At 33.6% G+C, this 27277-nt stretch overlaps 1 protein-coding gene across 1 annotated transcript in view; it reads left to right on the forward strand.

Moving 5' to 3' along the window:
- The window catches only part of LOC309479186 (uncharacterized protein), a 43484-nt gene that overhangs the window by 8370 nt on the left and 7837 nt on the right, over positions 1-27277 (forward strand). Inside the window, exons 14-117 of the mRNA XM_082143141.1 lie at positions 1350-1415; positions 1534-1707; positions 1901-1984; positions 2555-2587; positions 2676-2708; positions 2895-2936; positions 3018-3065; positions 6816-6863; positions 6942-6989; positions 7158-7205; positions 7565-7603; positions 7694-7735; positions 7821-7868; positions 8084-8122; positions 8348-8395; positions 8487-8534; positions 8626-8661; positions 8742-8789; positions 8890-8928; positions 9262-9309; positions 9446-9493; positions 9581-9628; positions 9805-9852; positions 9977-10024; positions 10107-10154; positions 10233-10280; positions 10911-10958; positions 11053-11097; positions 11432-11473; positions 11577-11615; positions 11794-11841; positions 11923-11970; positions 12174-12224; positions 12410-12457; positions 12584-12625; positions 12781-12828; positions 12913-12960; positions 13068-13112; positions 13221-13262; positions 13352-13399; positions 13571-13612; positions 13743-13787; positions 13906-13950; positions 14044-14091; positions 14189-14236; positions 14350-14397; positions 14478-14534; positions 14655-14699; positions 14815-14862; positions 14974-15021; positions 15131-15178; positions 15265-15309; positions 15432-15479; positions 15861-15902; positions 16031-16078; positions 16181-16228; positions 16337-16384; positions 16490-16537; positions 16657-16704; positions 16785-16841; positions 16936-16983; positions 17070-17117; positions 17223-17270; positions 18158-18205; positions 18295-18342; positions 18437-18484; positions 18571-18618; positions 18708-18752; positions 18832-18876; positions 18991-19035; positions 19138-19185; positions 19277-19321; positions 19413-19457; positions 19947-19994; positions 20083-20121; positions 20253-20300; positions 20399-20446; positions 20565-20612; positions 20701-20745; positions 20928-20972; positions 21066-21113; positions 21227-21271; positions 21357-21404; positions 21499-21546; positions 21636-21683; positions 21818-21865; positions 22012-22059; positions 22173-22217; positions 22346-22393; positions 22490-22537; positions 22627-22674; positions 22812-22859; positions 22949-22996; positions 23129-23176; positions 23274-23321; positions 23796-23840; positions 24032-24079; positions 24186-24233; positions 24341-24388; positions 24460-24507; positions 24609-24653; positions 26907-26954; positions 27048-27095; positions 27181-27237. Coding sequence (XP_081999267.1) covers positions 1350-1415; positions 1534-1707; positions 1901-1984; positions 2555-2587; positions 2676-2708; positions 2895-2936; positions 3018-3065; positions 6816-6863; positions 6942-6989; positions 7158-7205; positions 7565-7603; positions 7694-7735; positions 7821-7868; positions 8084-8122; positions 8348-8395; positions 8487-8534; positions 8626-8661; positions 8742-8789; positions 8890-8928; positions 9262-9309; positions 9446-9493; positions 9581-9628; positions 9805-9852; positions 9977-10024; positions 10107-10154; positions 10233-10280; positions 10911-10958; positions 11053-11097; positions 11432-11473; positions 11577-11615; positions 11794-11841; positions 11923-11970; positions 12174-12224; positions 12410-12457; positions 12584-12625; positions 12781-12828; positions 12913-12960; positions 13068-13112; positions 13221-13262; positions 13352-13399; positions 13571-13612; positions 13743-13787; positions 13906-13950; positions 14044-14091; positions 14189-14236; positions 14350-14397; positions 14478-14534; positions 14655-14699; positions 14815-14862; positions 14974-15021; positions 15131-15178; positions 15265-15309; positions 15432-15479; positions 15861-15902; positions 16031-16078; positions 16181-16228; positions 16337-16384; positions 16490-16537; positions 16657-16704; positions 16785-16841; positions 16936-16983; positions 17070-17117; positions 17223-17270; positions 18158-18205; positions 18295-18342; positions 18437-18484; positions 18571-18618; positions 18708-18752; positions 18832-18876; positions 18991-19035; positions 19138-19185; positions 19277-19321; positions 19413-19457; positions 19947-19994; positions 20083-20121; positions 20253-20300; positions 20399-20446; positions 20565-20612; positions 20701-20745; positions 20928-20972; positions 21066-21113; positions 21227-21271; positions 21357-21404; positions 21499-21546; positions 21636-21683; positions 21818-21865; positions 22012-22059; positions 22173-22217; positions 22346-22393; positions 22490-22537; positions 22627-22674; positions 22812-22859; positions 22949-22996; positions 23129-23176; positions 23274-23321; positions 23796-23840; positions 24032-24079; positions 24186-24233; positions 24341-24388; positions 24460-24507; positions 24609-24653; positions 26907-26954; positions 27048-27095; positions 27181-27237 — 5022 coding nt within the window. The remainder of the gene's footprint in view (positions 1-1349; positions 1416-1533; positions 1708-1900; positions 1985-2554; positions 2588-2675; positions 2709-2894; positions 2937-3017; positions 3066-6815; positions 6864-6941; positions 6990-7157; positions 7206-7564; positions 7604-7693; positions 7736-7820; positions 7869-8083; positions 8123-8347; positions 8396-8486; positions 8535-8625; positions 8662-8741; positions 8790-8889; positions 8929-9261; positions 9310-9445; positions 9494-9580; positions 9629-9804; positions 9853-9976; positions 10025-10106; positions 10155-10232; positions 10281-10910; positions 10959-11052; positions 11098-11431; positions 11474-11576; positions 11616-11793; positions 11842-11922; positions 11971-12173; positions 12225-12409; positions 12458-12583; positions 12626-12780; positions 12829-12912; positions 12961-13067; positions 13113-13220; positions 13263-13351; positions 13400-13570; positions 13613-13742; positions 13788-13905; positions 13951-14043; positions 14092-14188; positions 14237-14349; positions 14398-14477; positions 14535-14654; positions 14700-14814; positions 14863-14973; positions 15022-15130; positions 15179-15264; positions 15310-15431; positions 15480-15860; positions 15903-16030; positions 16079-16180; positions 16229-16336; positions 16385-16489; positions 16538-16656; positions 16705-16784; positions 16842-16935; positions 16984-17069; positions 17118-17222; positions 17271-18157; positions 18206-18294; positions 18343-18436; positions 18485-18570; positions 18619-18707; positions 18753-18831; positions 18877-18990; positions 19036-19137; positions 19186-19276; positions 19322-19412; positions 19458-19946; positions 19995-20082; positions 20122-20252; positions 20301-20398; positions 20447-20564; positions 20613-20700; positions 20746-20927; positions 20973-21065; positions 21114-21226; positions 21272-21356; positions 21405-21498; positions 21547-21635; positions 21684-21817; positions 21866-22011; positions 22060-22172; positions 22218-22345; positions 22394-22489; positions 22538-22626; positions 22675-22811; positions 22860-22948; positions 22997-23128; positions 23177-23273; positions 23322-23795; positions 23841-24031; positions 24080-24185; positions 24234-24340; positions 24389-24459; positions 24508-24608; positions 24654-26906; positions 26955-27047; positions 27096-27180; positions 27238-27277) is intronic.

Consider the following 27277-nt stretch of genomic DNA (forward strand, 5'->3'; position numbering starts at 1 on the left):
TAAACAGGATGTTCATTATTATTATTATTTTGTTTGTTTAAAAATCATTGTTAGCTGATATCCTAACTTATTTATAAATATGCTTTCCTATTCCTCTTATAACTGCACCCTAAAATAATGTATTAACTGCAGTTGTATAAATAATGTGATATTTAAAGGGAAAGGCTAGGTCACCTAGAAATTTAAATTTTGTCATCATATACTGACCCTCAAGTTTTTCCAAACCTGTATGCATTTATTTATTCTGCCGAACACAAAGGAAGATATTTTGAAGAATGTCGGTAACCAAACAGTTGACGATAGCAATTGACTTGCATAGTATTTTCTTTATAAAGTCAATGGGGCCCATCTACTGTTTGGTTCCCCATATTCTTCAAATTACCTTCCTTTGTGTTCAGCAGAAGAAAGAAACTCATACAGGTTTGGAACAAATTGAAGATGAGTAAATGATGACAGAATTTTCAGTTTTGTGTGAATATCCTTTTAAGATAATTGAAAAGTCATCAAAAGAACCAAAATTTACAATAGTTCTGGTCCAATAATTTGACTGGCCAAGCAGTGTTTAAAGTAATGTTTGAATTCTGTGGTTCACATCATTGTAACTAAACTGTTTTTGTTGACCATACAAATTACATAGATTTCCATAATGCATCTAAAAATATCAATAACTGTACTCTATATTAACTTAATTTTTTCTTGAACACAACAGTTGCAAGCTATATGTCTGTATTTTGCAGTGATATTCAGTGCAATAGCGCTCTTTTGACTGTTTGATATTGCATATATTCTGAAAAACACTGTGTTATCTCTAGTATCTTACAATTTTGACTGAGAAGAACAACAAATTGATGGATGAAGATGAAATTGCATTCACTGTTGCTTTTAGTTCACCTCTGTTTCTGGAAAGATACTTAAAAGAGGAGTAAAGCTGCTGGAGGATTCACTAACAGGCTCCGTTGTTGTACATAGATAGATCAAATCATTAGGAAAAATACAGTCTTGTTTATTAAGTATTGTGTAGAATATATTTTTGTATTAAAGCTGATTAAAGCACATAAATGCAACTATAACTAAAAAAAACTGCATATAATTATTACAAAGCCGTTTATTTTGCTTACCTAAATGGTTCCATTAAGAGAATTAATTATTTAACTCATCCATTATACATTATTCATTTCATTTAGCCATCTAACGCAATAACATGGCTGACAACCACTTTGCTGCTTACAAGTACTATTAATGTTGACACACTTACAGTGCACTAATTCATGCACTAATTCTCATTGTTCATTAATCATATGGATGTTAAAAACATGTAACTCTCATTTAACATTTACTCGTGATTTCAGTTCTTGAACAAGTGAAAGAAGCCAAAGAGAAAAAAGCTAGAGAGGACATATACAAAATCATTCAAGGTGAATGGTTTGTTGTTTTCTTCAGTGCTTGCACACCGTAAAATATAGTGCTTGTGCAGAAGGAAAACGGCAATTTATGAGAAAAATGTGACGCATGATCTTTTCTCTTTTATTCCAGATATGAGGGAAAAGAAGGGTGAAGGTGAAGAGGAAGAGGAAGAGATAACACTACAACAAATAAACATAACAGTAGAAAAAGTCAGGAAAAAAGAAAAAGAACATGACAAAAAGGAGATAGAAAAGGCTAAAAGAAAACAAAAATCCAAAGTGGACAAGACTCAAGAACCAACAGGTAAGACTGATAAAACATATTTAACTTATCCATTTCACTTCTCATATGTAAAAAGCTCAACATCCACATCTAGATTGTACACAAAGTCTAGATTCTGCTACGATCAAGATGTACTCCTTTTATAGATTAGATGTAAAACCCTGCACCTGTTCAAAAGATGATGTACTTGTACTATGTATATTATGTGTTCTAGAAAAGGACATCAAGAAAAAACTTGACAAAAAGGTCAAGGTGACTAAAGTGGATGAGGAACCCCCTCTAAGAAAGAAAAAATCGGGTACATAAATGATGTACTAACACCAGTAGAATAGATAAATAAAGCTCTCTTTCTTCATTACATTGTCTGAGGGTTAATGTAATGTAAAAAACAAAACAAACAAAAAACCACTATATATTGCAGCTATAGCCCATTAGGATATTTTCAATATTTGACCTTTTTTAAAAAATAATTATAGGATGTATTGCTGCAGTAGTTTTTATATGGAGTGTCATGGATCATTTAATGTCACATGTAAGGCCAATTCACACTGCACAGACAAATGCTGACTAACACGGACAATCAGCAAATTACAGTTTATCACTTCTCAGAAGTTCCAAGACCCAACAAACGCTGATTAAACATGTTCAATCGGCAATCGACCGACCATCAGCAACAGATGGCGATAGGGGTAAACACACTGGTCTGAAAAAACCCAACCAAGTGTCTGTTGCCGTTGGTTAGCATCTGCTGGTTTAGTGTGAATTGCCCTTTACAAAGCTGTCTGATTCTAAAGAGAAAACACCAAAAATGTTTACAAAATGTAATATTACAAAATGATATGTAATGTGAACAATTTCATCTGCACAGGACCTGAGAAAAAGGTTAAACCAGCTAAGAAAGGTATTCAACACATTCTGTGATTATTTTCAACACAACACAATCAATCCACTGTTTCTCTCATTCCCTCAATCCCTATGTTGTCTTTCAGATGATGTTACTAAGAAGATGGCCAAAACCAAAGGTAAAAAAGATTCAAAGCATCAGATATAGTATTTCCATACCAGCTACTAACAGACAGTAACCAGGGGGTGACCTGAAAGCTCAGTTCTGGTGGTTGAGAGATCTTTGCATATCTGGGATGTGTTTTATGTGTATGTCTATAACAGCCAGTTCATCCACAACTGCATTAATATCTATTGTATCATAGATGTTGAGATTGCCAAGGACAAAACCAAAGCAGTAAAGAAAGGTATGTATCTTATGTGGTAAGTGATTTTCTGTTTTGTTAAATTTAAATTAACAGGAAATAAATGTAAATGTTTATTTACAGAAGCTAAAGTGGCCAAAAAAGAGACCAAAACAGCACCATCTAAGAAAGGTATTGTGTTGTATGTTCTTGCTTTACTAAACACACATAAATCAAATTCATAATTGAAGTACATTATGCACAGCGCACTACCATTGTACAGTTTGTATATTATCTATAATACTGTCTAATACAACACCATATACAGTCATGTGTAACAGAAAGGACACCCTTTTGAATTCTATGGTTTTATGTTTTAGGACATAATAAAAAATCATCTGGGCCCGTATTCATAAAGAATCTTAATGCAAAGAGTAGCTCCTAGTGACACAATTCTAAGAAAATTCTTAGAAATGTGGGCGTTTACTCTTAAAATTAAAGGAAAAATCCTAGTAAAGAAAAAAGTAATTCAGAAAGCATCTTAACCCTTAAAAGAGGTCTTAAGGTCAAAATTGTTAGGAGCACGGACGAGGACTTTTAAGAGGCTTAAGAGTTTCTTTAGCAGAGGAGAAAATGGCAGAAAGACGAAGAGGGAGAAGAAATGTGTTGCAGACAATGGATGACAGTGAGTTAATAAGACACTATATATTAGATCGTGCAGGGATCATGTTTGTGACTGATCTTATTAGAGACACGCTAACATCTCCGACACAGCACAGAAATGCCATAGCGCCAGAAATGAAAGTAATCACTACATTACGATATTTGGCAGCTGGGAAAATTCCATGTTTGATACATTAAAACCAACATTCAAACCACTACTTAAATAGACATGCCAGCAATCAGTGTAATTGTAAAGAGTGAAACAATTTTTATCATTCTAAGCCAAGCAAATACCTTATAGGAAATTAACAGCATGCATGATATACATTATTACCATACCATGGTAAATAAAAATAAAAAGGATTTATATACACATATATAATGTGTGTGTGAGTGTGTGTGTGTGTGTGTGTGTGTGTGTGTGTGTGTGTGTGTGTGTGTGTGAGAACGGTCAAATAGGAAAAATTACGCATGTAATTTCAAAGTGAAGGCTTAGAATAGACCCTATACTTAAAATCACTTTTTTTTCCCTTCTTGGACAACCAACCAATCATAGTCTTCAAAAGATTGTGTCATACATAGCAACGGGGTCAACCCCGCCTCCTCACTAAGATGAAAGTTTTTGTCTTTTCCTTACTCAGAGTTGCTCTCAGATCGGTCCCGAATTGCTCTTAAGCTAAGACTCCTACGTAAAAGTTTTTAAGCTAAATTAAGAGTTTTCTGAGAGGATTCTTAGAATCTTTATGAATACGGGCCCTGGTCTTTAGCAGGTCTTAAAATTAGGTAAATACAACCTTAGATGAACAACAACACATGACATGTTACACCGTGTCATGGTTTATTTAACAAAAACTTGGCCAAAATGGATAAGCCATGGGTGACAAACTTAAGTACACCCTTACGGCTTCCATAGGAATGAGAGAGAGTAAGTAGCAGTCAGGCGCTGGTGATCAAGTGTCTTTGATTAATTGATCATCAGCAAGCGTGACCAACTCTATAAAAGCAGACGTTTTGGCAGTTGGCTGATCTGGAGCATTCAGGTGTGTGTTAACACAATGCCAAGGAGGAAATACATCAGCAATGATCTTAGAGAAGCAAATGTTGCTGCCATCAATCTGAGAAGGGTTACAAGGCCATTTCCAAACATTTGAAGTCCATCATTCTACTGTAAGGAAGATTATTCACAAGTGGAAAACATTGAAGAAAGTTGCCAGTCTTCCCAGGAGTGGACGTCCCAGCAAATTCACCCCAAGGTCAGACCGTGCAATGCTCAGAGAAACTGCAAATAAAACCAAGAGCTACATCTCAGACTCTACAGATCTCAGTTAACATGTTAAATGTTTAAGTTCATGGCAGTGCAATTAGAAAAGATGGGACAAGTATTGCATGTTTGGAAGGGTTGCCAGGAGAACACTGCTTCTCTCTAAAAAGAACATGGCAGCACGGCTTAGGTTTGCAAAGTTGCATCTGAACAAACCTCAAGACTTCTGGAACAATGTCCTTTGGACAGACGAGACCAAAGTGGAGATGTTTGGCCATAATGCACATCACCAAGTTAGGCGAAAACTAAACACAGTATATCAGCACAAGCACCTCATACCAACTGTCCATCACGCTGATGGAGGGGTGATGATTTTGGGCTTGTTTTGCAGCCAAAGGACCTGGTTACCTTACAGTCATTGGGTCGACCATAAACTTCTCTGTTAACCAAAGTATTCTGAAGTCAAATGTGAGGTCATCTGTCCTAGAGCTACAGCTTGGGTCATGCAACAGGACAACGATCCCAAGAACACCAGCAAATCTACAACAGAATGGAACTGAAAAAGAAAAGAATCAAGGTGTTGCACTGGCCCATTCAAAGACCACCTCAACCCAACTGAAATGTTGTGGCGGGACCTTTGGCGGGAGCTGTGCATAAACAAATGCCTTCAAACCTCGTTGAACTGAAGCAACGTTGTAAAGATGAGTGGGCCAAAATTCCTCCACAACGATGTGAGAGACTGATTCTGTCATATAGAAAATGATTACTTCAAGTGATCGATGCTAAAGGTGGTTCTAAAAGCAATTAATTCATAGGGTGTACTTAGTTTGTCACACATATTCTCCATTTTGTCTTTATTTTTGTTAAATAAACCATGACACGGTGTAATAAGTCATGTGTTGTTGTTCATTTGAGGTTTTATTTACCTAATTTTAAGACCTGCTAAAGACCAGGGCCCGTATTCATAAAGATTCTAAGAATCCTCTAAGAAAACTCTTAATTTAGCTTAAAAACTTTTACGTAGGAGTCTTAGCTTAAAAGCGATTCGGGACCGATCTGAGAGCAACTCTGAGTAAGGAAAAGCCAAAAACTTTCATCTTAGTAAGGAGGCGGGGTTGACCCCGTTGCTATGTATGACACAATCTTTTGAAGACTGTGATTGGTTGGTTGTCCAAGAAGGAAAAAAAAAAGTGATTTTAAGTATAGGGTCTATTCTAAGCCTTCACTTTGAAATTACATGCGTAATTTTTCCTATTTGACCGTTCTCACACACACACACACATTATATATGTGTATATAAATCCTTGTTATTTTATTTACCATGCTGTTAATTTCCTATAAGGTATTTGATTGGCTTAGAATGATAAAAATTGTTCCACTCTTTCCAATTACACTGATTGCTGGCATGTCTATTTAAGTGGTGGTTTGAATGTTGGTTTTAATGTATCAAACATGGAATTTTCCCAGTTGCCAAATATCGTAATGTAGTGATTACTTTCATTTCTGGCGCTATGGCATTTCTGTGCTGTGTCGGAGATGTTAGCGCGTCTCTCATAAGATCTGTCACAAACATGATCCCTGCACGATCTAATCTATAGCGTCTTATTAACTCACTGTTATTCATTGTCTGCAACACATTTCTTCTCCCTCTTCGTCTTTCTGCCATTTTTCTCCTCTGCTAAAGAAACTCTTAAGCCTCTTAAAAGTCCTCGTCCGTGCTCCTAACAATTTTGACCTTAAGACCTCTTTTAAGGGTTAAGATGCTTTCTGAATAACTTTTTTCTTTACTAGGATTTTTTCTTTAAATTTAAGAGTAAACGCCCACATTTCTAAGAATATTCTTAGAATTTTGTCACTAGGAGCTACTCTTTGCATTAAGATTCTTTATGAATACGGGCCCAGATGATTATTTTATTATGTCCTGGATGATACATAAAACCATAGAATTTAAAAGGGTATACTTTCTTTTTCACATGACTGTGATTGCATTTAAAAAAAATCTTTTGTCTCCATTTCAGAGGTTGTTGTTTCTAAAGAAAAGGATGAAGCAGCCCCTGTAAAGAAAGGTATGATTCACATCCATATTCTATTTTTCACATGTGCTATAATTTAAGTTCTCTTAATTGTTCTTCACTCATTTGCAGAGACTAAAGTCACAAAAGAAAAGGCCAAAACAGCTCCTTCAAAGAAAGGTATCACAATGCATATCTAATGTCTCTCGTATGAAAACAGCTTTTACAATTTTGTATACTTTCTTTTGTTCAGAAATAACGATGATGCAGTTTTTAGAAAACTGACTGTTTTTTTGCTGTAAGCTTAATAACGTAATTATTTGCCACTCTTGTTTTTGTCTTTTGAAGAGGCTAAAGTTGTGAAGGAGAAACCTAAACCACATCCTGGAAAGAAAGGTATTTTCCAGTCTGAAGTATTCACGTATTTTAGATTATAGTGATAAACTCTATTAGTGATAAACTATTACAAATGGACTTCATGGAATCATTAACCCAGAATGAGTTGTCTGGTATACATTTATGATTCTTTTATGGTATTTTTTTTTTTTCAATTGTCAGAAAGATTAGCTTTGGCATTCTGCATAACATCATTTTGTGTTTCAACGAATATTGTAAATAATATAGTTCTGAATGATGATTAAATGTAAATTTTTAGGGGAACTATTGCTTAGCAATCACTGTTATTGATGGTGTGTTGATGATTGTTTGCTCAGACATCAGTATCAAATTTCACTTTTTCTTTAAAAAAACTAAAGATATCAAGGAAAAGGCAAAAGCAGCTCCTAAAGAAAAAGGTATGCTTGCCTTGTAAAAATCAAACAGTTTATCATTTATAGTTAAAAATATTTTTTTTGAATTAGAGATAACATATTTTGTCTGTTTAGCTGCTGATGCTGTCAAGGAAAAAGCTAAGCCAGTAAAGAAAGGTAGTTTTTTGTATGCATATGTATTTGTGTGTTACCATATATAATGTTTTGCTTAAATGAACAGTTTGTTTCAAATGCTTCCCAGAACCTAAGGTTACTAAAGAAAAGGTCAAGCCTGCACCTTCAAAGAAAGGTACCAGGCTTGCATGTTCTTTTGTAAACATATTTTTAGAGATCCTTTTCTGTATAACTTTGGGGTTGTTAAGCACGCTGTAACTTTCCTTATTCAATTTTAAAATCCATACGGGCTACATGGATGATACAAGCCCAAAAAAAAAAAAAGAGTACATTTCTCTGGTAATACAATTGAAGATTCATTGAGACATATTGTCTTATTTCATATTACAGCTAAAGTTCCTAAGGAAAAAGCTAAACCTGTGAAGAAAGGTCTGTTTCTTTTTGTTTTTCTGTTTCTCATTGAGTATTTTCTATGATATAACATATGTCATGCAGTATGCAACATGAATTCACAAAAACAAAACTGTTAAAGCAAAAAGTGTGGTTATTTTTATTAAGCATTGAAAAATGTTTGAAAAATATGCATTGAGCAAGTACATTTTTCACTTCTTTCATAAGCTGAACTCAAAGAAACATTTTTTTATTCGCTTCTAGAAGCTGACGTTGCTGTAGAAAAAGTAAAACCAGCTCCCAAAAAGAAAGGTATGACATTCCACAGACAATAGATGGCATTCAAAACTAAATGCAGTGTTTTTTATTGTGTCATAAACTGCTGATGTTGATGAAATTACAGAGCCAGAGTTTTCCAAAGAGAAGTCCAAACCAGAGCCCTCGAAGAAAGGTAAAAAGACTAAAGCAAGGCCAATTCTTTTGAGAAGTGTTTTTCTATCATTCTCATTTATACAACACACACCTCTTTCTTCACACTGTAGAGCCTGAGCCTCCAAAACCAGAACCATCAAAGAAAGGTAGTGCTTTTGCAATGTGTAGTAAAATTGCTGCAATTATTTTTTTTCCATTTATTTAGTTTCATATTTATTTCATTCAGATACTGCAGAAGTGAAAGAAAAAGCAATACCAGCTCAGGTTAAAAAAGGTATTCATGCTCTTATGTAATTCATTATTGTATTATCTACTATTTCAACTAACGTTTGATTTTGAAGAGAACAAGAACTTAATGTATTGATAACCTTTAGCAGCTGAAGTGAAAGAAAAACCTGTCCTTATGAAAAAAGGTATGACTCCTGCTTTTAAATATCTTATATTAATAATATTTAAGAGACACATGTGCGTGTCTATGGTATAATGTGTCTTTTCAGATTGTTCCTACATCCCTGGACTTACGTATATTGAGTCACACAAAAATATTATGTCTTTTGTTGGAATGTCGCTGTACATATACCGGTATTTAAAAATGATGGATTCACAAAGATTGAAAGTTGAAGTTAAAGCTGAGACAATTGGTTTACAGTTACTTTGTTGCAGTCTTTCCTTGCTTTTCAGAAAAGTGTTCTTTTTATTTTTATGATTTTTTTTTTTATTGTAATATTTTCTTGTGTTTCTTGCAGGTGCTGAAAAAAATGAAGACAAAGCAAAACCAGCACCAGAAAAGAAAGGTGCTTAATTTTAGATATCTGTGAATTAAAGCTGTGGGTCTACTGAATTCAAATCTTAACAAAACTTTAGTTTCAGAGGAACGGTACACATCAGCAAGTTTAAATGCTTTTCTCTTTCTTTATTTGAATAATTTAGAGGCAAAAGCTCCCAAGGACAAAACTAAACCGGCCCTTTTGAAGAAAGGTATGATGCACTTACAGTAACACAGCATTTCATTTAAAAGTCTTTTTTTTTGTGTGTGTGTGACTGAGCCTGCGGACTCATTTTCAGAGCCTGTTGTTTCTAAGGAGAAAGAAAAACCACCAACTGCCAAGAAAGGTAAAGACGGAAAGATTTAATCTCATATATTGTATATAAAATTTATATTGATTAAATATACACCTGCATCTTGTTCAGAAGAGAAGCCAACAACCATTCCTGTGAAAAAATAAATTTAGTAATTTTCCTTTCTTAAATTTAAGGATGCTTAACCCTTAGTTTTCCTTGAATTGTAGAGCCTGCAGTTGTAGATGAGAAAGTCAAACCGGTACCTTCAAAGAAAGGTAAAAACACTTAAATATTGCTCAGAGGCAAAATATCCTGAAGATAGGACATCAATACCTATCAAACAGTTAGGTTTTTTAATGTTACTTTACTTTCTAAGGCATGCAATTATGATCATTTCAGATACTGAAGCTACTAAGGAGAAAATGAAACCAGCCCCAGTTAAGAAAGGTGCAGTTTGATTTTGTTTAAATAGTACTTTTTTCCCCCAATGTTTATATGATGCTAACTGCTAACATCCACTGATATACAGAGCCTGGGGTTTCAAAAGAAAAATCTATGCCAGAGCCTTCCAAGAAAGGTAAAGTGAATGCAATTGGTTAAACATGCATATTATAAAATGGTTGTCACATCAGAAAAATGATTGAATCTTGCACAGAGGTTGAAGCTGTTGAAGAGAAGGTAAAACCAACACCTGCTAAAAAAGGTACAGTACTCTGTATCTAAGAACCAATATTTTGTCCAGTAACACTTTTCTTAAAGCTTTTATATATAATGCATTATAAAAGTATTTTTAATGCATTAATTATTCCTTGTAATGCACATTGTAATGCATTGTATGATGATGATGATGAATAATTGTAACCACAGTTATAATACTTATGTTACGCCTTTAGAAAGTATAATACATTTAAACACATGGCAAACAAACAATTTCAGATGTAACAAGGAATCTGCATTTTAACTTTGGTTTATTTATGAAAAGGTATAATGCATTATAACGTACATTATAAATACCTTATAATGCATTATACATAAAGGCGTTAAGTAAAGTTTTACCTTTTTTCCTTCCTAAAATGTGAGAGATAAGATTTGGAGGGAAATAATTTTTGATACATTTTCCAATCTCAACTGATACACTTATAGAGGATGAAGTTACCAAGGAGCCAGCTAAACTTGTGACTGTTGAGAAATATAGGCTTGTCGTTCAACAAGATATTATTTTCAGATTTCTTTAATAAGTTCATTAGAAAGATGCAACCGCCAGATTTAGTTTACATATAATATTCGGTGAAGTTTTATTTGTTGGATTTACTTTATCTTTTATCTCGTTCAGAAGATGAAGTTGTCAAAGAGAAGGAAAAAGCAGCTCCTGTAAAGAAAGGTACCACACTGTGTCCAGTTTAAACATATATGTTTTTCACATATCATACTGCGTTTTACTATAAAGAAATAAATTCTCTCCTTGATATGTTTAGCGGCTGAAGATATTAAAAAGGCAAAACCAGCTCCTCCAAAGAAAGGTACATTCCTTAAGTATTTGATATTCCTTAAAAGTATAATTTAAAAAATATATATAATATAAGTTATAATTATATAATAATAATAATAATGTAATATAATAATAATAATATGTTTAAATGTAACATTTTGGCAAAAATATGGAGGGTAATAGTAAGAAATCCTGATAGTGTAATCAATTTCATAACATTGATTTTCTGAAATATTATCCTGTACATCCTAATCCATTAAGATGAAGGTTCCTATAAAGAAAACTTTCTGAATATTTTATATTACTTAAGCATGTGCATTAGCTCTGCATAAATATTTTATCATGCGATTTGACTTGATTTTCAGAGCCTGAAATTATTAAAGAGAAGAAGAAACCTCCAAAGAAAGGTAATTAAATGCAAATGTGAAAAACAACTCGTGTTCATGTTTTTTTTTTTTTTTTTTTTTTTGGGATGTTACATTTATTTGACATTATTTTTTATTTGTTAAGCTATTAAAGAAAGACCCAAACCTGCTTCTGTAAAGAAAGGTATTTATACTAGATAATAAGTGTTTGTTTCTTGCTAGTCACAAGTTAAAACTTTATCTGTTGATATCAAGAGAAAGAAGTGGTCTTTAATTAATTATTAGTTTTATCTGAATATGAACACTTATTGTACATGAAACATCACACTGAATATGCTGTTGATTTTTCCATACATTCACAGAATCTAAAATTCCAAAAGAGAAAGCAAAACCTGAACCTTCCAAAAAAGGTTAATTGTCTGCATAGTTTTTTGAATTGTTTTGTTTTAAGTGTAGTGTTTTTTTAATATTCTAAATAATATATATTTCAGAAGCAGAAGTTGCCAAGGACAAACGTAAACCTGTCACTGTGAAGAAAGGTATGAATGAGTCTTTCTTTACATTATAATTGCTATACAAGATTAAAAGACAACAGGCAATGTTAAACCAAACCTGGCAATCTGGGAAATTCTTTTGAAAAAATATTTAAATAATAATTTTTACAATGTAAAATAACAGTAACTATTAGATATTCATGCAAAAATAATCTTAGGATATTACTGTATATCTTGACGTTTTGCAGAACCTGCTGTTGCAGTTGAAAAGGCAAAAGCAAAACCTGCACCAAAGAAAGGTAGACATATAGAGAATATTCTTTACAGAGAGTAAGGGTCTTATGACACATTTTAAGGCAACTGCAAAGTTGTAACAATTCATTTCTAATCACAGTTTCCGAGCCTGAAGCTGCTATAAAGACATCTATGTATTTGCTCAACTGTTTGACAAGATTAAAACTGAAATATAATTCTGTTTTTTTAGAGACTGAAATTACCAAAAAGAAAGCTAAACCAGAACCTCCAAAGAAAGGTATTACATTAGTATGCAGTATATGCTATGTTACATTTTGCAAACATTTAAAAATAAATACTAGACAACACTCATGCATGTCATATTCCATGATTTTTTATGTTTAATAAATCCTGTATTTACCAGAACTTAAGATAACAAAAGAAAAACCCAAGCCAACAAAGAAAGGTACACAAATTTATTTGTGAGAATAATAACGTATTACAGTAAAGTAAACTATTACAATTTGAGGTGCTGTTCAAGGCAAGCAAATGTCTTCTACCCAGTTTTAAGATGATGCTAATATATTGTGCTTTCTTGATGTTTTCATCATCACAATGTAGTGGATAAAGTCACCAAGGAGAAAGCTAAACCAGCCCCTGAGAAAAAAGGTTTGATTTACAGCATTAGCAATCAATAATGCTACTGTAAACCATTTACTGTATCAAAAAAATTTCTCATCATTGCCATTTCAGAGTCTAAAGTCATCAAGGAAAAAGCTAAACCAGTTACTGTAAAGAAAGGTAGGCCTATGTATATTAATCAACATTTTCCCCATGCAAAATATAAGAAAATGAATGCTAAAAGAAGAAAATATATTCCCTTCACTTTTATATTATCATCATTGCAGAGGCTGAAGTCATCAAAGAGGTTAAACCAGCCCCTGAGAAGAAAGGTTTTCATTATTTTTATCATTATTTTAGTTTGAGTTGTGCTTTTATGCTTTTATAAAAATTAGCCAAGGACATTGAAACACAATGCTAAAGCATCATTGCCATTTCAGAGGCTGAAGTCATTAAGGAGAAAACAACTCCTGTGAAGAAAGGTATGGATGACAATGAAATCATCCTGCAAATGCTGTCGCTTTCCGCTATATAATAATCCTTCATGACATAAATTAAAACTATTTTATAGAGACTGAAGTTACTAAAGAAAAGGCACCGGAAACAAAACCCAAAAGAGGTGAGTTCTTAAATGTTTAAAATCATTTACCAAACACTTTACATATTTTATCAGCAGTTTGTTTAATTATTCCATAGAGAGAGACTTTATTCTTCTATTTCAGAAGTTGAAGCTGTATCGAAGTTGAATTGCTTGACATTATTGAAAGTGAAATATCTGTCTGTTTTGTAGAGCCTGATGTTTTCAAAGAGAAACCAGCACCTCCAAAGAAAGGTAGTGACATACAGTATTTTCTTTATCAGTATTTGCAAAAGTGAATACTAGATTAGGCCGAATCTCATACAGATATTTGTACATTACAAGTTTTTCTTAAAAAACATTATTTACCTTGTAACCCTTACAGTCGAGGTTCTGAAGGAAAAGGCAAAACCAGTTCATGAGAAGGAAGGTATAGCTTTAAAATAGAAAAGCACTTTTATTTACTATGGTACACTGTATCAATTATAAAATAACATATCTGCAAAGGATGTTATGACTGACCTTTCAATTAATGCTCTTTTTTCCAGCACCTGAAATATCTAAAGAAAAACCAAAGCCAACACCAAAGAAAGGTTTATAATTTGTAATGTTAATGCAAAACATTTTCCCCAGCCAGCTTTAAGACAAAAGCTAATGCTTAAATGATTTTGTTTTAATAATTGTAGAGGCTGACGCCATCAAGGAGAAAGCTAAACCAGCCCCTGAGAAGAAAGGTTTGATTTACTTTAACAATTAAAATATTATTATCATTATCCTGTGCAAAAATGATAATGCTAAATTGACTTTTTCTATATATATTGATCATTTTAGAGGCTGAAGTCATTAAGAAGAAAACTAAACCAGCCCCTGAGAAGAAAGGTGAGTTACTATTTTTATTAACGTTTTATATTTTATCCATTTTATGCAAGCTTCTTTCAGTTTCCGCTAATCCCATTTACTTATTTACAATCTCTAAATGTTATTTTTTTCAGAGGCTGAAGTCATCAAGGAGAAGGTTAAAGCAGCTCCTGTAAAGAAAGGTATAGATGTGAATGAGATGATCATATACTTTTGATTTATACTGCATGATGATCCTTCATCACGTGATACTGTCTCATAGAGCCTGAAGCTGCTAAAGAAAAGGCACCTGAACCAAAACCAGAACCCACTAAGAAAGGTGTTTATATGCTAAAGTTTTTTATCTTTTAAAATCAGCCATTTTGAATGCTTGCCTTACAAATATTTTCATATAAGCTTTTAGAAACACATATCAATCTAACTTGTGATATCTTTCCAGTTGAGGTTCTAAAGGAAAAGGAAAAAACAGTCCCTGAAAAGAAAGGTGCATATCGAGTTTATCTGTTAATTCAAAATCACTTTTACTAATTATGTAATGCAGTGCCTTGATTTTATCTGTACATCTGCAAATTGTAAAGTTAAACCTTTGTGTTTTGCAGCAGCACCGGAAATAACCAAAGAAAAACTCAAGCCTGTACCAAAGAAGGGTAACCTATTTCAATATTAGTGAGAATAATGCTTAAAACGGCTTTACCACTGGCCTTTTGTAAGGTAATGCTAATTGTTTGCATTTTATTTTATTATTTTTTACATTTTAGAGGCTGAAGTCATTAAAGAGAAAGCTAAACCAACCCCTGTGAAGAAAGGTTTGACTCACTGTATTAAGAATTCAATTACTATTTTCTTTAACAACATGATAAAACTAAACAAACAAACAAAAAAATCTAAATATGTTTTGCATTATCATGATCTTAGAGGCTGAAGTCATTAAGGAAAAAGTTAAACCAACCCCTGAGAAAAAAGGTGAGTTCATGTTAATATTTTTATCTAGACAAATTCGAAAGATAATATTTCAAATATCTTTTACAATCGCCACATTGCCATTCCAGATGTTGAAGTCAAGGAGAAAGCAAAACCAGCTCCTGCAAAGAAAGGTATGGATGTCAATAAATGCTTTTGTCTAATAATTATTCATATCATTAAAATTACTTTCTTGTGGAACTTACGTTTCATGACTTTTGTTTCTATAAATATTTTATATTTTCACATATTTCAGAAGCTGAAGTCATTAAAGAAAAATCCAAACCAGCCCCTGAGAAAAAAGGTTTGGATATTAATGATTATTCATCACATGAAACAATAATGTATCCTAAAATTGTAGTAGTGGTACTAAAGTATACTTTAGTATATTTACATCTTTCACCAGCCAGCCAGTGTATTCATATAAAAAATTAAAACTAAAAATTAATTTTTATGACTGTCATCTATCCTATAATTTTTTAATACTCTATTTTGTGTTTTAATGTATTGAAAGTACCCAGATTTTCGCCAAGCTAGTTTAGAATAATGTTCCTTTTTTCCCTAAATGTTTTTATATTACAGCAGCTAAATCAGCCCGTGAGAAAAATAAACTTTCCACAAGAAAAATATAAAGATAATACATCTTTTAAAACCTCTAAATATTTTGACATCATTGCCATTTCAGAGGCTGAAGTCATCAAGGAGAAAACAGCTCCTGTAAAGAAAGGTATAGATATCAATGAAAGTTAACGTTTTCTTTTAGCTAGTTTTTAAGAGAACACTGATCTTTTGTTTTTTAATGCAAAATAGAATAGAACTGGTTTGTCTTCATATTTTATATTATCATCATTGCAGAGGCTGAAGTCGTCAAAGAGAAAGCTAAACCAGCCCCTGTGAAGAAAGGTTTGACTTACTATGATAATATTGAAAATGTTTCCTCCTAGCAAAATTTTAAATGCTAAATGGCTTCCTCTAAGTATTTTTATATAATGGTCATCATTTCAGAGGCTGAAGTTGTCAAGGAGAAAGCTAAACCAGTCCCTGAGAAGAAAGGTAAGAGTTACCATTAACTTAGCTTTCACTTTTTGGTATCATAAATGTTAAGATAATGCAAAGAAGACATTTACAATCTCTAAAGATTTTAAACCATTCTCATTTCAGAGGCTGAAGTCATCAAAGAGAAAGCTAAACCAGCTCCTGTAAAGAAAGGTTTGACTTACTATGATAATATTTAAAATGTTTCCTCCAAGCAAAATTTAATATTATGCAAAATGGCTTCCTCTAAGTATTTTTATATAATGGTCATCATTTCAGAGGCTGAAGTCATCAAGGAGAAAGCTAAACCAGCCCCTGAGAAGAAAGGTAAGAGTTACCATTAACTTAGCTTCATGAGTGATTTCACTTTTTGGTATCATAAATGTTAAGATAATGCAAAGAAGACATTTACAATCTCTAAAGATTTTAAACCATTCTCATTTCAGAGGCTGAAGTCATCAAGGAGAAAGTTAAACCAGCTCCTGTGAAGAAAGGTGAATGAAATGAAATCATATCCTGCATATGCTCTCGCTTTCCGCTGTATGATCAATCACATCAGATACATTTTAAACTATTTTTATAGAGCCTGAAGTTGCAAAAGAAAAGGCTCCTGAACCAAAACCCCAAAAAGGTGAGATGTCTCCCCACGGATGTGCATTTATATGTGCATTTAACTGCATTATTTGACATGACTGAAATTCCTTCCTTTTTGTTTTGTTTTGTAGAGCCTGAAGTTACTAAAGAGAAAGCTAAACCAGTCCCTGAGAAGAAAGGTTTGACTTACATGTGTTGATTGATGATTTGTCATTATCAAAATGTTATTCTTTCTCTAAACATATTTGTAATGTTATCATTTTAGAGGCTGAAGTCATCAAAGAGAAAGCTAAACCAGCCCATGAGAAGAAAGGTTTGACTTACTATGATAATATTTAAAATGTTTCCTCCAAGCTAAATTTAATATTATGCAAAATGGCTTCCTCTAAGTATTTTTATATAATGGTCATCATTTCAGAGGCTGAAGTTGTCAAGGAGAAAGCTAAACCAGCCCCTGTGAAGAAAGGTAAGAGTTACCATTAAAGGGATAGTTCACTTTGAAATAAAATTTTGGTATGTTTTAGCTTACCTCAAGGGCATCCAAGATGTAGGTGTCTTTTTTTCCGCAGTAGTTTCAATTTTGATATTTTTAGGTCAAACCGTTCTTGTCTGTCAGTCATATAATGCAGGTCGATGGTCACTTGTCTCAAAGAGCAAGCACAGAGTCCAAATTAAACAATTCCCCATCGTAAGTACACATTGATGGCCTAAGACATGAAACGAGCGGTTTGTGTGAGAAAACGAACAGTATTTATATCGTTGTTACCTCTTGTACACAGCCACGTCCAAGTGATCTGAGAGCGCAGGCGGGTATAGATATATACACTAGAAGTCGCCTTGGTTACTGCAGTTACTTGGAACGAAACCGTAGCCAAGGCAACAGCTAGTGTATATATCTATACCCGCCCGCGCTCTCAGATCACTTGGACGTGGCTGTGTATAAGAGGTAACAACGATATAAATACTGTTCGTTTTCTCACACAAACCGCTCGTTTCGTGTCTTAGGCCATCAATGTGTACTTACGATGGGGAATTGTTTAATTTGGACGACGGGGAATTGTTTTAATTTGGACTCTGTGCTTGCTCTTTGAGGTGGTGACCATCGACCTGCATTATATGACTGACAGACAAGAACGGTTTGACCTATCAAAATTGAAACTACTGCGGAAAAAAAGACATCTACATCTTGGATGCCCTTGAGGTAAGCTAAAACATACCAAAATTTAATTTCAAAGTGAACTATCCCTTTAACTTAGCTTCATGAGTGATTTCACTTTTTGGTATCATAAATGTTAAGATAATGCAAAGAAGACATTTATAATCTCTAAAGATTTTAAACCATTCTCATTTCAGAGGCTGAAGTCATCAAGGAGAAAGTTAAACCAGCTCCTGTGAAGAAAGGTGAATGAAATGAAATCATATCCTGCATATGCTCTCGCTTTCCGCTGTATGATCAATCACATCAGATACATTTTAAACTGTTTTTATAGAGCCTGAAGTTGCTAAAGAAAAGGCTCCTGAACCAAAACCCAAAAAAGGTGAGATGTCTCCCCACAGATGTGCATTTATATGTGCATTTAACTGCATTATTTGACATGACCGAAATTCCTTCCTTTTTGTTTTGTTTTGTAGAGCCTGAAGTTACTAAAGAGAAAGCTAAACCAGTCCCTGAGAAGAAAGGTTTGACTTACTTGTGTTGATTGATGATTTGTCATTATCAAAATGTTATTCTTTCTCTAAACATATTTGTGATGTTATCATTTCAGAGGCTGAAGTCATCAAAGAGAAAGTTAAACCAGCTCCTGTAAAGAAAGGTATGGATGTCAAACTAAACATCTTGCGTATACTGTTGTTTTCCACTGTATGATGTTTATTCATTACACAATAAAATGCTGTTTTATAGAGCCTGAAATTTCTAAAGAAAAGGCACCTGAAACAACAAAGAAAGGTATTCATATACTGTACATTTTTGTCTATATTCCATATGATAGAAACAAATAATAATGTTTTGTTGTCATCCCTTTTAGTCGAGGTTGCAAAAGAAAAGGCGAAACCAGTCCTTGAAATAAAAGGTTAAGCATCTAGTTCAAAATTCACTTTTGTATCTTATATGACCTCTTGATTTGATTTGATGCATATCGCAAGTTTTTTTTTTTTTTTACATTAAACTCTTCTTTTCTTTGCAGAACCTGGGATAATTAAAGAAAAACCCAAGCCAACACCAAAGAAAGGTATGCTTACTTGCATTAATTTGTGAAAATATTGACAATTTCTGTTGTAAGATAATGTTAACCTTTTGCTTTCACTTCATATGTTATGCCATAAAAATGTAGAGGCTGAAGTCATCAAGGAGAAAGCTAAACCAGCCCCTGAGAAGAAAGGTTTGATTTACTGTGTTACCTATGAAATTAATACAGTTCCTAAGCAAAATAAAATGTGATGTTAAAATGTTTTATATTATCAAAATTTTAGAGGCTGAAGTCAAGGAAAAAGCTAAACCAGCCCCTGAGAAGAAAGGTTTGATTTACTTTGTTACCTATGAAATTAATACAGTTCCTAAGCAAAATAAAATGTGATGTTAAAATGTTTTATATTATCAACATTTTAGAGGCTGAAGTCAAGGAAAAAGCTAAACCAGCCACTGAGAAGAAAGGTAAAAGTTATAATTTCATGTGTGCTTTCACCTAAACTAAACAATCCAGTTGATATTTTGCCCAAAAAAATATATATACAGTATACACTACCATTCAAATGTTTAGTTAGATCAGTAAGATTTTTAAAAGAAGTCTCTTCTGCTTACTAAAGCTGCATTTATTTGACCTAAATTACAGCAAAAACAGTAAGAGTGTCAAATATTTTTACAATTTAGAAAATAACTTTTTTTTATTTGAATATATTTTAAAATGCAATTTATTCCTGTGATGTCAAAGCTGAATTTTTTGCATCATTACTCCAGTCTTCAGGGTCACATGATCCGTCAGAAATCATTCTGATTTGCTGATTTAGTGCTTAAAAAACATTTATTATTATGATCAATGTTGAAAACAGGTGTTTCAAAAAGGATTTAAAACTTTTAAACGATAAATATATCATTATATATATGTATGTTTTCTAAATATTTTTACATGATTACCGTTTTCAGAGGCTGCAGTCATCAAGGAGAAAGTTAAACCAGCTCCTATAAAAAAAGGTATGGATGGAATTACTGATTTTAAACATTATTATGATCATTTATCACATGCAAAAAAATAATAATATATGTTTTATATACTCTGAAGTTTCTAAAGAAAAAGCTCCTGAACCGAAACCCAAAAGAGGTTAGTTTTTCCTACAGGCCTTCTAGAACATTGTAAATCTAATCATAGCAACAACAAAATATTTTTTTGCAGAAAAGCTTAATTGTTTGACACTATGAAACTGAAATATTCTTATTTTTTATGTTTTGTAGAGCCTGAAGCTGTCAAAGAAAAAGCTAAACCAGCCCCTAAGTTGAAAGGTTTGGTTTCCTGTGCTAACAATCAAGATAACAATATGCATAAATGTAATATTACACTACTATAATGTTTAAATGTTTTTATTTTATCAACATTTTAGAGGTTGAAGTCATCAAGGAAAAAGCCAAACCAGCCCCTAAGAAAAAAGGTAGAAGCTATAATTTCATGTGTGCTTAAACCCCTAAGTTAAAGATCAAATTCATGTTTTCTCACAAAAAAGAAAAGATATCAATTTTTCTAAATATTCTCACATAATTTCCTTTCAGAGGCTGAAGTCATCAAGGAGAAAGTTAAACCAGCTCCCGTAAAAAAAGGTATATACTGAATTAAAAAATCTGCTTATATTGTTGTTTTAATAATGTATGATGATCATTTATCACACCAAACCGTACGATTTTATAGAGCCGAAGGTTCCTAAAGAAAAGGCACCTGAACCTGCAAAGAGAGGTATTATATGTGTGTGCGTAGAAAATGTTGACAATTATGACTTGTTTCTTTGCTTGCTTTGCTAAAATTACCAATATGTTTATTACAGGATTTTTGAAAACTTACATGTTAACTTACATTACACAACATTACATATGCTATTTAAAGGTAAAGTTCTAAAGTTAAACTCTCATGTTTTTCAGTACCTGATAAAACTAAAGACAAACCAAAGCCAGCACCAAAGAAAGGTACTCCAATTTATCAATAAGAATTAAGGCCAAAAAAGTCCCTGGTCAGTTTTAAGATCATTCTAATGCTTTTATATAATCATTTCGTTTTAGAAGCTGAAGTAGTCAAAGAAAAAGTAAAACCAGCCCCTGTGAAAAAAGGTTTGATTTACTGTTTTATCTGTTCATTTTACTTTATTTGTAAGAAAAATACAAACATTTTGCTAAAGAAATTCTTTTCCCCACAAAATTATTTTACATTATTTTCTTTTCAGAGGCTGAAGTTAAAGAGAAAGTTAAACCAGCCTCTGAGAAGAAAGGTAAGAGTTGGCTTTTTTTTCAATGTGCGATTTTCTTTTTTCTTTTTCTTTTTTACAGTCTCTAATATTATCATTGCCATTTCAGAGGCTGAAGTCATCAAGATGAAAGTTAAACCAGCTCCTGTAAAGAAAGGTACCGTATGGATGACAATGAAATCACAATGTGTTCTGTTGCTTTCCCACTGTATAGTAATTCAAGTATCACATGGAATAAAACTGTATTATAGAGTCTGAAGTTTCCAAAGGAAAGGCTCCTGAACCAAAACCAAAAAGAGGTGAGTTTTTTTTAAATCCCAACACAAGCAGATAATATGTACTTTAAAGAAAACACAAAATTTCACAGTAAACAAAATGATCTTTTCAGAGCCTGAAGTCATCAAGGAGAAAGCTAAACCAGCCCCTGAGAAGAAAGGTAAAAACAAATTTGTTGTTGTTGTTGTTTTTTACATTGTGTGCTTTTATTCGGTGTTAAGGATAAATCTAAGATTCTATTCTTATGAATTGAAGATATTTTACAATCTCTATATAATATAATTTCCATATCAGAGGCTGAAGTCATCAAGGAGAAAGTTAAACCAGCCCCTAAGAAGAAAGGTAAAAACAAATTTGTTGTTGTTGTTGTTGTTGTTGTTGTTTTTTACATTGTGTGCTTTTATTTGGTGTTAAGGATAAATCTAAGGTTATATTCTTATGAATTGAAGATATTTTACAATCTCTATGTAATATCATTTCCATATCAGAGGCTGAAGTCGTCAAAGAAAAAGTAAAACCAGCCCCCGTGAAAAAAGGTTTGATTTACTGTTTTATCTGTTAATTTGACTTTATTTGTAAGAAAAAGACAAAAATTATGCTAAAGAAATGCTTTTCCTCACAAAATAATTTTACATTATTTTCTTTTCAGAGGCTGAAGTTACAGAGAAAGTTAAACCAGCCTCTGAGAAGAAAGGTAAGAGGTGCTTTTTTTTCAATGTGTGATTTTTTAAATTTTTTATTTTTTTTTTTTTTTTAAGATGAAGTTAAGATTCATAAATGTAAGATTTTTTACAGTCTCTAATATTATCATTGCCATTTCAGAGGCTGAAGTCATCAAGATGAAAGTTAAACCAGCTCCTGTAAAGAAAGGTACCGTATGGATGACAATGAAATCACAATGTGTTCTGTTGCTTTCCCACTGTATAGTAATTCAAGTATCACATGGAATAAAATACTGTTTTATAGAGTCTGAAGTTTCCAAAGGAAAGGCTCCTGAACCAAAACCAAAAAGAGGTGAGTTTTTTTTAAATCCCAACACAAGCAGATAATATGTACTTTAAAGGAAACACAAAATTTCACAGGAAACTAAATTATCTTTTCAGAGGCTGAAGTCATCAAGGAGAAAGCTAAACCAGCCCCTGAGAAGAAAGGTAAAAACAATTTTTAAAAATTATTTTTTTTTTTTTACATTGTGTGCTTTTATTCGGTGTTAAGGATAAATCTAAGATTCTGTTCTTATGAAATTAAGATATTTTACAATCTCTATATAATATCATTGCCATTTCAGAGGCTGAAGTCATCAAGGAGAAAGTTAAACCAGCTCCTGTAAAGAAAGGTATGGATGTCAATGAAATCACTGTGTGTAATGTTGCCTTCCCGCTGTATAGTGATTCAAGTATCACATGTAAAAATACTGTTTTATAGAGCCTGAGGTTTCTAAAGAGAAGACTCCTGAACCAAAACCCAAAAGAGGTGACATTTTTTTTCTAAACACAAGCAGATAATATGCCGTTTTAATGTAACTGTGTAAATTGAGTTGTACTTTAATACTGTATTATATGTATTTAGTTACCTCTAAATATGTAAACATTTTCACAATTTCAGAAGCTGGAGTCGCCAAAGAGAAAGTGAAACCAGCCCCTGAGAAGAAAGGTTTGATTTACGTTAAAATGTAATTAAAAAAAATTCTTTAGGAAAATATAAGATCATGCTAAAAAAAACTTTTTATTTCATATTATCAACATTTTAGAAGCTCAAATCATCAAGGAGAGACCTAAGCCGGCTCCTGAGAAGAAAGGTAAGAGTTACGGTTATTGTGGCTTTATGTGTGCTTTCATTCTGAAGATAAAGACGAAACTCAAATTTACTCAAATTCAATGATCATGATAATGTTTTTCTCTAAATATTTTTATTATTTATGAAGTAATCAAAAAGAAAATTAAACAAGCTTGTGTAAAGAAAGGTATAGATATCAATGAAATTGTCCTGTGTATGTTGTTTTCCGCTGTGTGATAATTATTATTATATTAATGAATTAAAACTTTTATAGAGCCTGAAGTTGTAAAAGAAAAGGCACCTGAACTGGCCCCAACATTTTTAGAGATTTCCAGAGATTACATGGCAAAAATTAGAAAACATTTTTTATGTAACTCAACATTTCAAAGGCTAATGAGGTTAAGAAGGTGTTAGACTTCATTGTTAGGCATGCTTGAAACTGATACTCTACCTGATACTCTAAAATGTATCAAAGTTAAGCCCTCATGTCTTGCAGCTCCTGAGTCAATCAAAGAAAAGCCAAAGCCTGCACCAAAGAAAGGTAGGTAATTTATTTTTGAAAAACAATGTCAAAAAATATTTCTGTTTTGGATAATGCTAATGCTTTAAATATTTTATATTATCATAATTTTAGAGGCTGAAGTCATCAATAATGTTTAATGCAAAACATTTTCCCCAGCCAGCTTTAAGACAAAAGCTAATGCTTAAATTATTTTGTTTTAATAATTGTAGAGGCTGACGCCATCAAAGAGAAAGCTAAACCAGCACCTGAGAAGAAAGGTTTGATTTACTTTGAAATGTAATGAAAAATTTCTTTTTTTTAAAAAAAAAAGAAAATTTAAGATCATGCTAATAATCTTTTTATTTTATATTATCAACACTTCAGAGGCCGAAATCATCAAGAAGAAACCTAAGCCAGCTCTTGAGAAAAAAGGTAAGGGTTACTTAACATAGCTTTATGTGTGATTTCTAGTTAAAGAACAAGCTCAAATTTACTCAAATCAAGTTTTTCTCATTCTCTAAATATTTTTGATATTTTAGAAGCTGAAGTCATCAAAAAGAAAGTTAAACCAGCTCCTGTAAAAAAAGGTATGGATATCAATGAAATTCTGTTGTTTTTATGATGATTACTCATTACATGAATTAAAACTGTTTTATAGAGCCTGAAGTTGCTAAAGAAAAGGCCCCTGAACCGGCACCAAAAAAAGGTGAGATCTCCCCAGGGTAAAAATTAGGGTAATGTGCATGCTTGAAACTGAAATATCTGCCTGATATTCAAAAATATCAGTTAAACCCCCATATTTTGCAGCACCTGAGATAACTAAAGAAAAGCCAAAGCCAGCAACAAAGAAAGGTAGAGCAGTTTATATTTGAAAAATGTCTAGGTTACGTATGTAACCCTGGTTCCCTGAGAAGGGGAATGAGATGGCACGTCTGATATTGGCACTAATTATAAAAGGTATAATTATAAAAGGGTGCCTGTAATACACATCATCAAATCTTTTGTCTGATGGTGACGTGCAGGCAAGCCATAGACATGGCAACGAGATGCTGTAAAAAAGTGACTCAGCTATGTCAGCTTCTTTTACCTTGACAAAGCCCTTAGGGAGTAGCCGACCAAAGGGAGACCAAAGGACCTTCAATATTCCCACTACTTCAAGGGGGAGAATGCAACACTCAACTTCATCAGAACAGATGCAAATACGAGAGCGGAATAATATAATTGCCAAAGACACTCGCCATCAAAACTCAACCCCTAGGGAAACTGCAAGGGAGCTCCAGGTCTACTTAAATGCCCTAGAGCAATTAGGGGAGAGTGCTCACACCATGCTTCTACTTCTCATACACAGGAAAGGGAGGAACATGAGAGCAGGGTATAACGCAGTATGCTCGGTAACTCTCATTACTCCGACTCTAAACCCCAAAGGAGCCACAGGGGAGTTTAGGCCCTAATTAAAGACCCCAGAACACTGGGGGAGAGCAGCTCATACCCTGCCTATTGTAAAGGCACTCTACCTAAGACCCGCTATAGCTAGTGCGTCGTCTTTTTCTTTGAGCTCTAGACTATAGTATGTGACAGATAACAAGCACCGTTGACAAACTTCCTCTGCTTGTTAGCATTGCCTACATAACTCTATTAACGTAGCATCGACCCTTAGGGCCATCCATATAGGGGAGATATGTCCCAGACAAGAGAAAGGCAGTCTGCTGCTTCTTTATTTTGCCAATAACTCTCATTCAGCATGCACCAACCCCAAGGAGGCCGTAGGGGAGTTTATATTATAACCCAAGTTCACTGAAGGAGAGCAGCTCAACCCTGACTTACATATAGGCACTTCTCCAGTACATGCTATAGCTAGCATTTTACTCCAGTGCAAACTATAGCATGCAATAGATAACCAGGAGGGATGTCCCTTAGGCAGTCTACCTCTACTTGTCAGGTTCTTGAACCTGGGTCATACTAGAGAGGCCTATAAATCACCCATTCATAGGGGACCATACATCCTAATTCAAGACCCAACAGTTGGGGAGGGAGATGAACGAAGTAGAGGGAATCTAACTGTTCACAGAAAAAAATATGGAAAAAAGATCGATTCGTGGTTTTTGAGAATCGATATTGAATCGACCACATTTTGCAAAAACCCAGCCCTATTTTTGAGAGCCAAGCACGCTCGCTTCATTGGCAAGGCGGGAGCCTCCAGAAGGATGCAGCACCAGGGGAGAGATGGCTTGCAAGCAGCTCTCCAACAAATTCCTCCATTATCTCGACACCTCAATATGGAGATCTAGGAGGAATAAAAAGGCTCACCAACTTATATGTGGGACAGCGGAGTCGTCAAGCATAGGTGGAGCTTTCCACAGCAAACGCATCACAAAGAATGCATTCAACTCCCTTAAGAGCCGAATGCACTCCGTACAAACACTATAATCTTATCACTCTATCGAGAATCAACCGAGAATACATTGCCATGAGTGCCTCCTCCCTCTCCCTTGTGCAGACTCTAGATTCCTATCCATCAGGAGAGAATCAAACAAGAACAGAGCTTCTTACCGTGAATGCATCATAATGAGCGCATCCAGTTCCCTCAGGAGTCAAACACACTCCAAAAGAGTGTTATCTAAAGGCCAATTCACACCACACCGACAAGACGGCAACAGACACTTCATAGAGTTTTGTAAGATCAGTGTGTTACCCTTATCGTAGATTGTTGGCATCTGTCGGAGTTTGCGTTCGCCAATTGAACATACTTACTCGGGATTAGAATGTCTGATAAGTTACGCACTGTAATGTGGGGACTGACTTACATGCACATACAAACAAGCGGCTCCTGAAAACAAAAAAGCTGATGTTGTGTATTACAAGCGGTCTTTTATACTTACGGGCGCTCTGCTTGTGATGTCATGGACTTTCGCCAGCCAAAAAATTTACGTGTTGGCACACATGCTTCAGACACCGGTCACGCTGATGGCGTTCCCCATAGCATCAATATCAGACGCTGCATCAAAGTTCCACTTTGAAAGGGAACAATGTTAAAACATATTTCTATTTTGGCCAGTTTTAAGATGATGCTAATATTTAAAATATTTTATATTATCATTATTTTAGTGGCTGAAGTCGTCAAAGATAAAGCTAAACCAGCCCCTGAGAAGAAAGGTTTGAGTTACTGTTATATGTTATTAAATTGATATTATCCCTAAGCCAAATTGTGTTCTTCATCTAAATATTTTTATATTGTCATCACTGTAGAGGCTGAAATCATCAAGGAGAAAGTTAAACCAGCTCCTGCAAAGAAAGGTATAGATGCCAATGAAATCATCCTGTAATGATGCTGCTTCCCACTGTATGATCATTCATCACATAAATCAATGCTGTTTTACAGAGCCTGAAGTTCGTAAGGAAAAGGCACCTGAACCAGTGCCAGAACCTACAAAGAAAGGTATTAATATATAATACAATCTATGTTTATCTTTTAACAT

The sequence above is a fragment of the Leuciscus leuciscus genome (assembly GCF_965113295.1).
Source record: "Leuciscus leuciscus genome assembly, chromosome: 17".
Taxonomy (NCBI): Eukaryota; Metazoa; Chordata; class Actinopteri; order Cypriniformes; family Leuciscidae; genus Leuciscus; species Leuciscus leuciscus.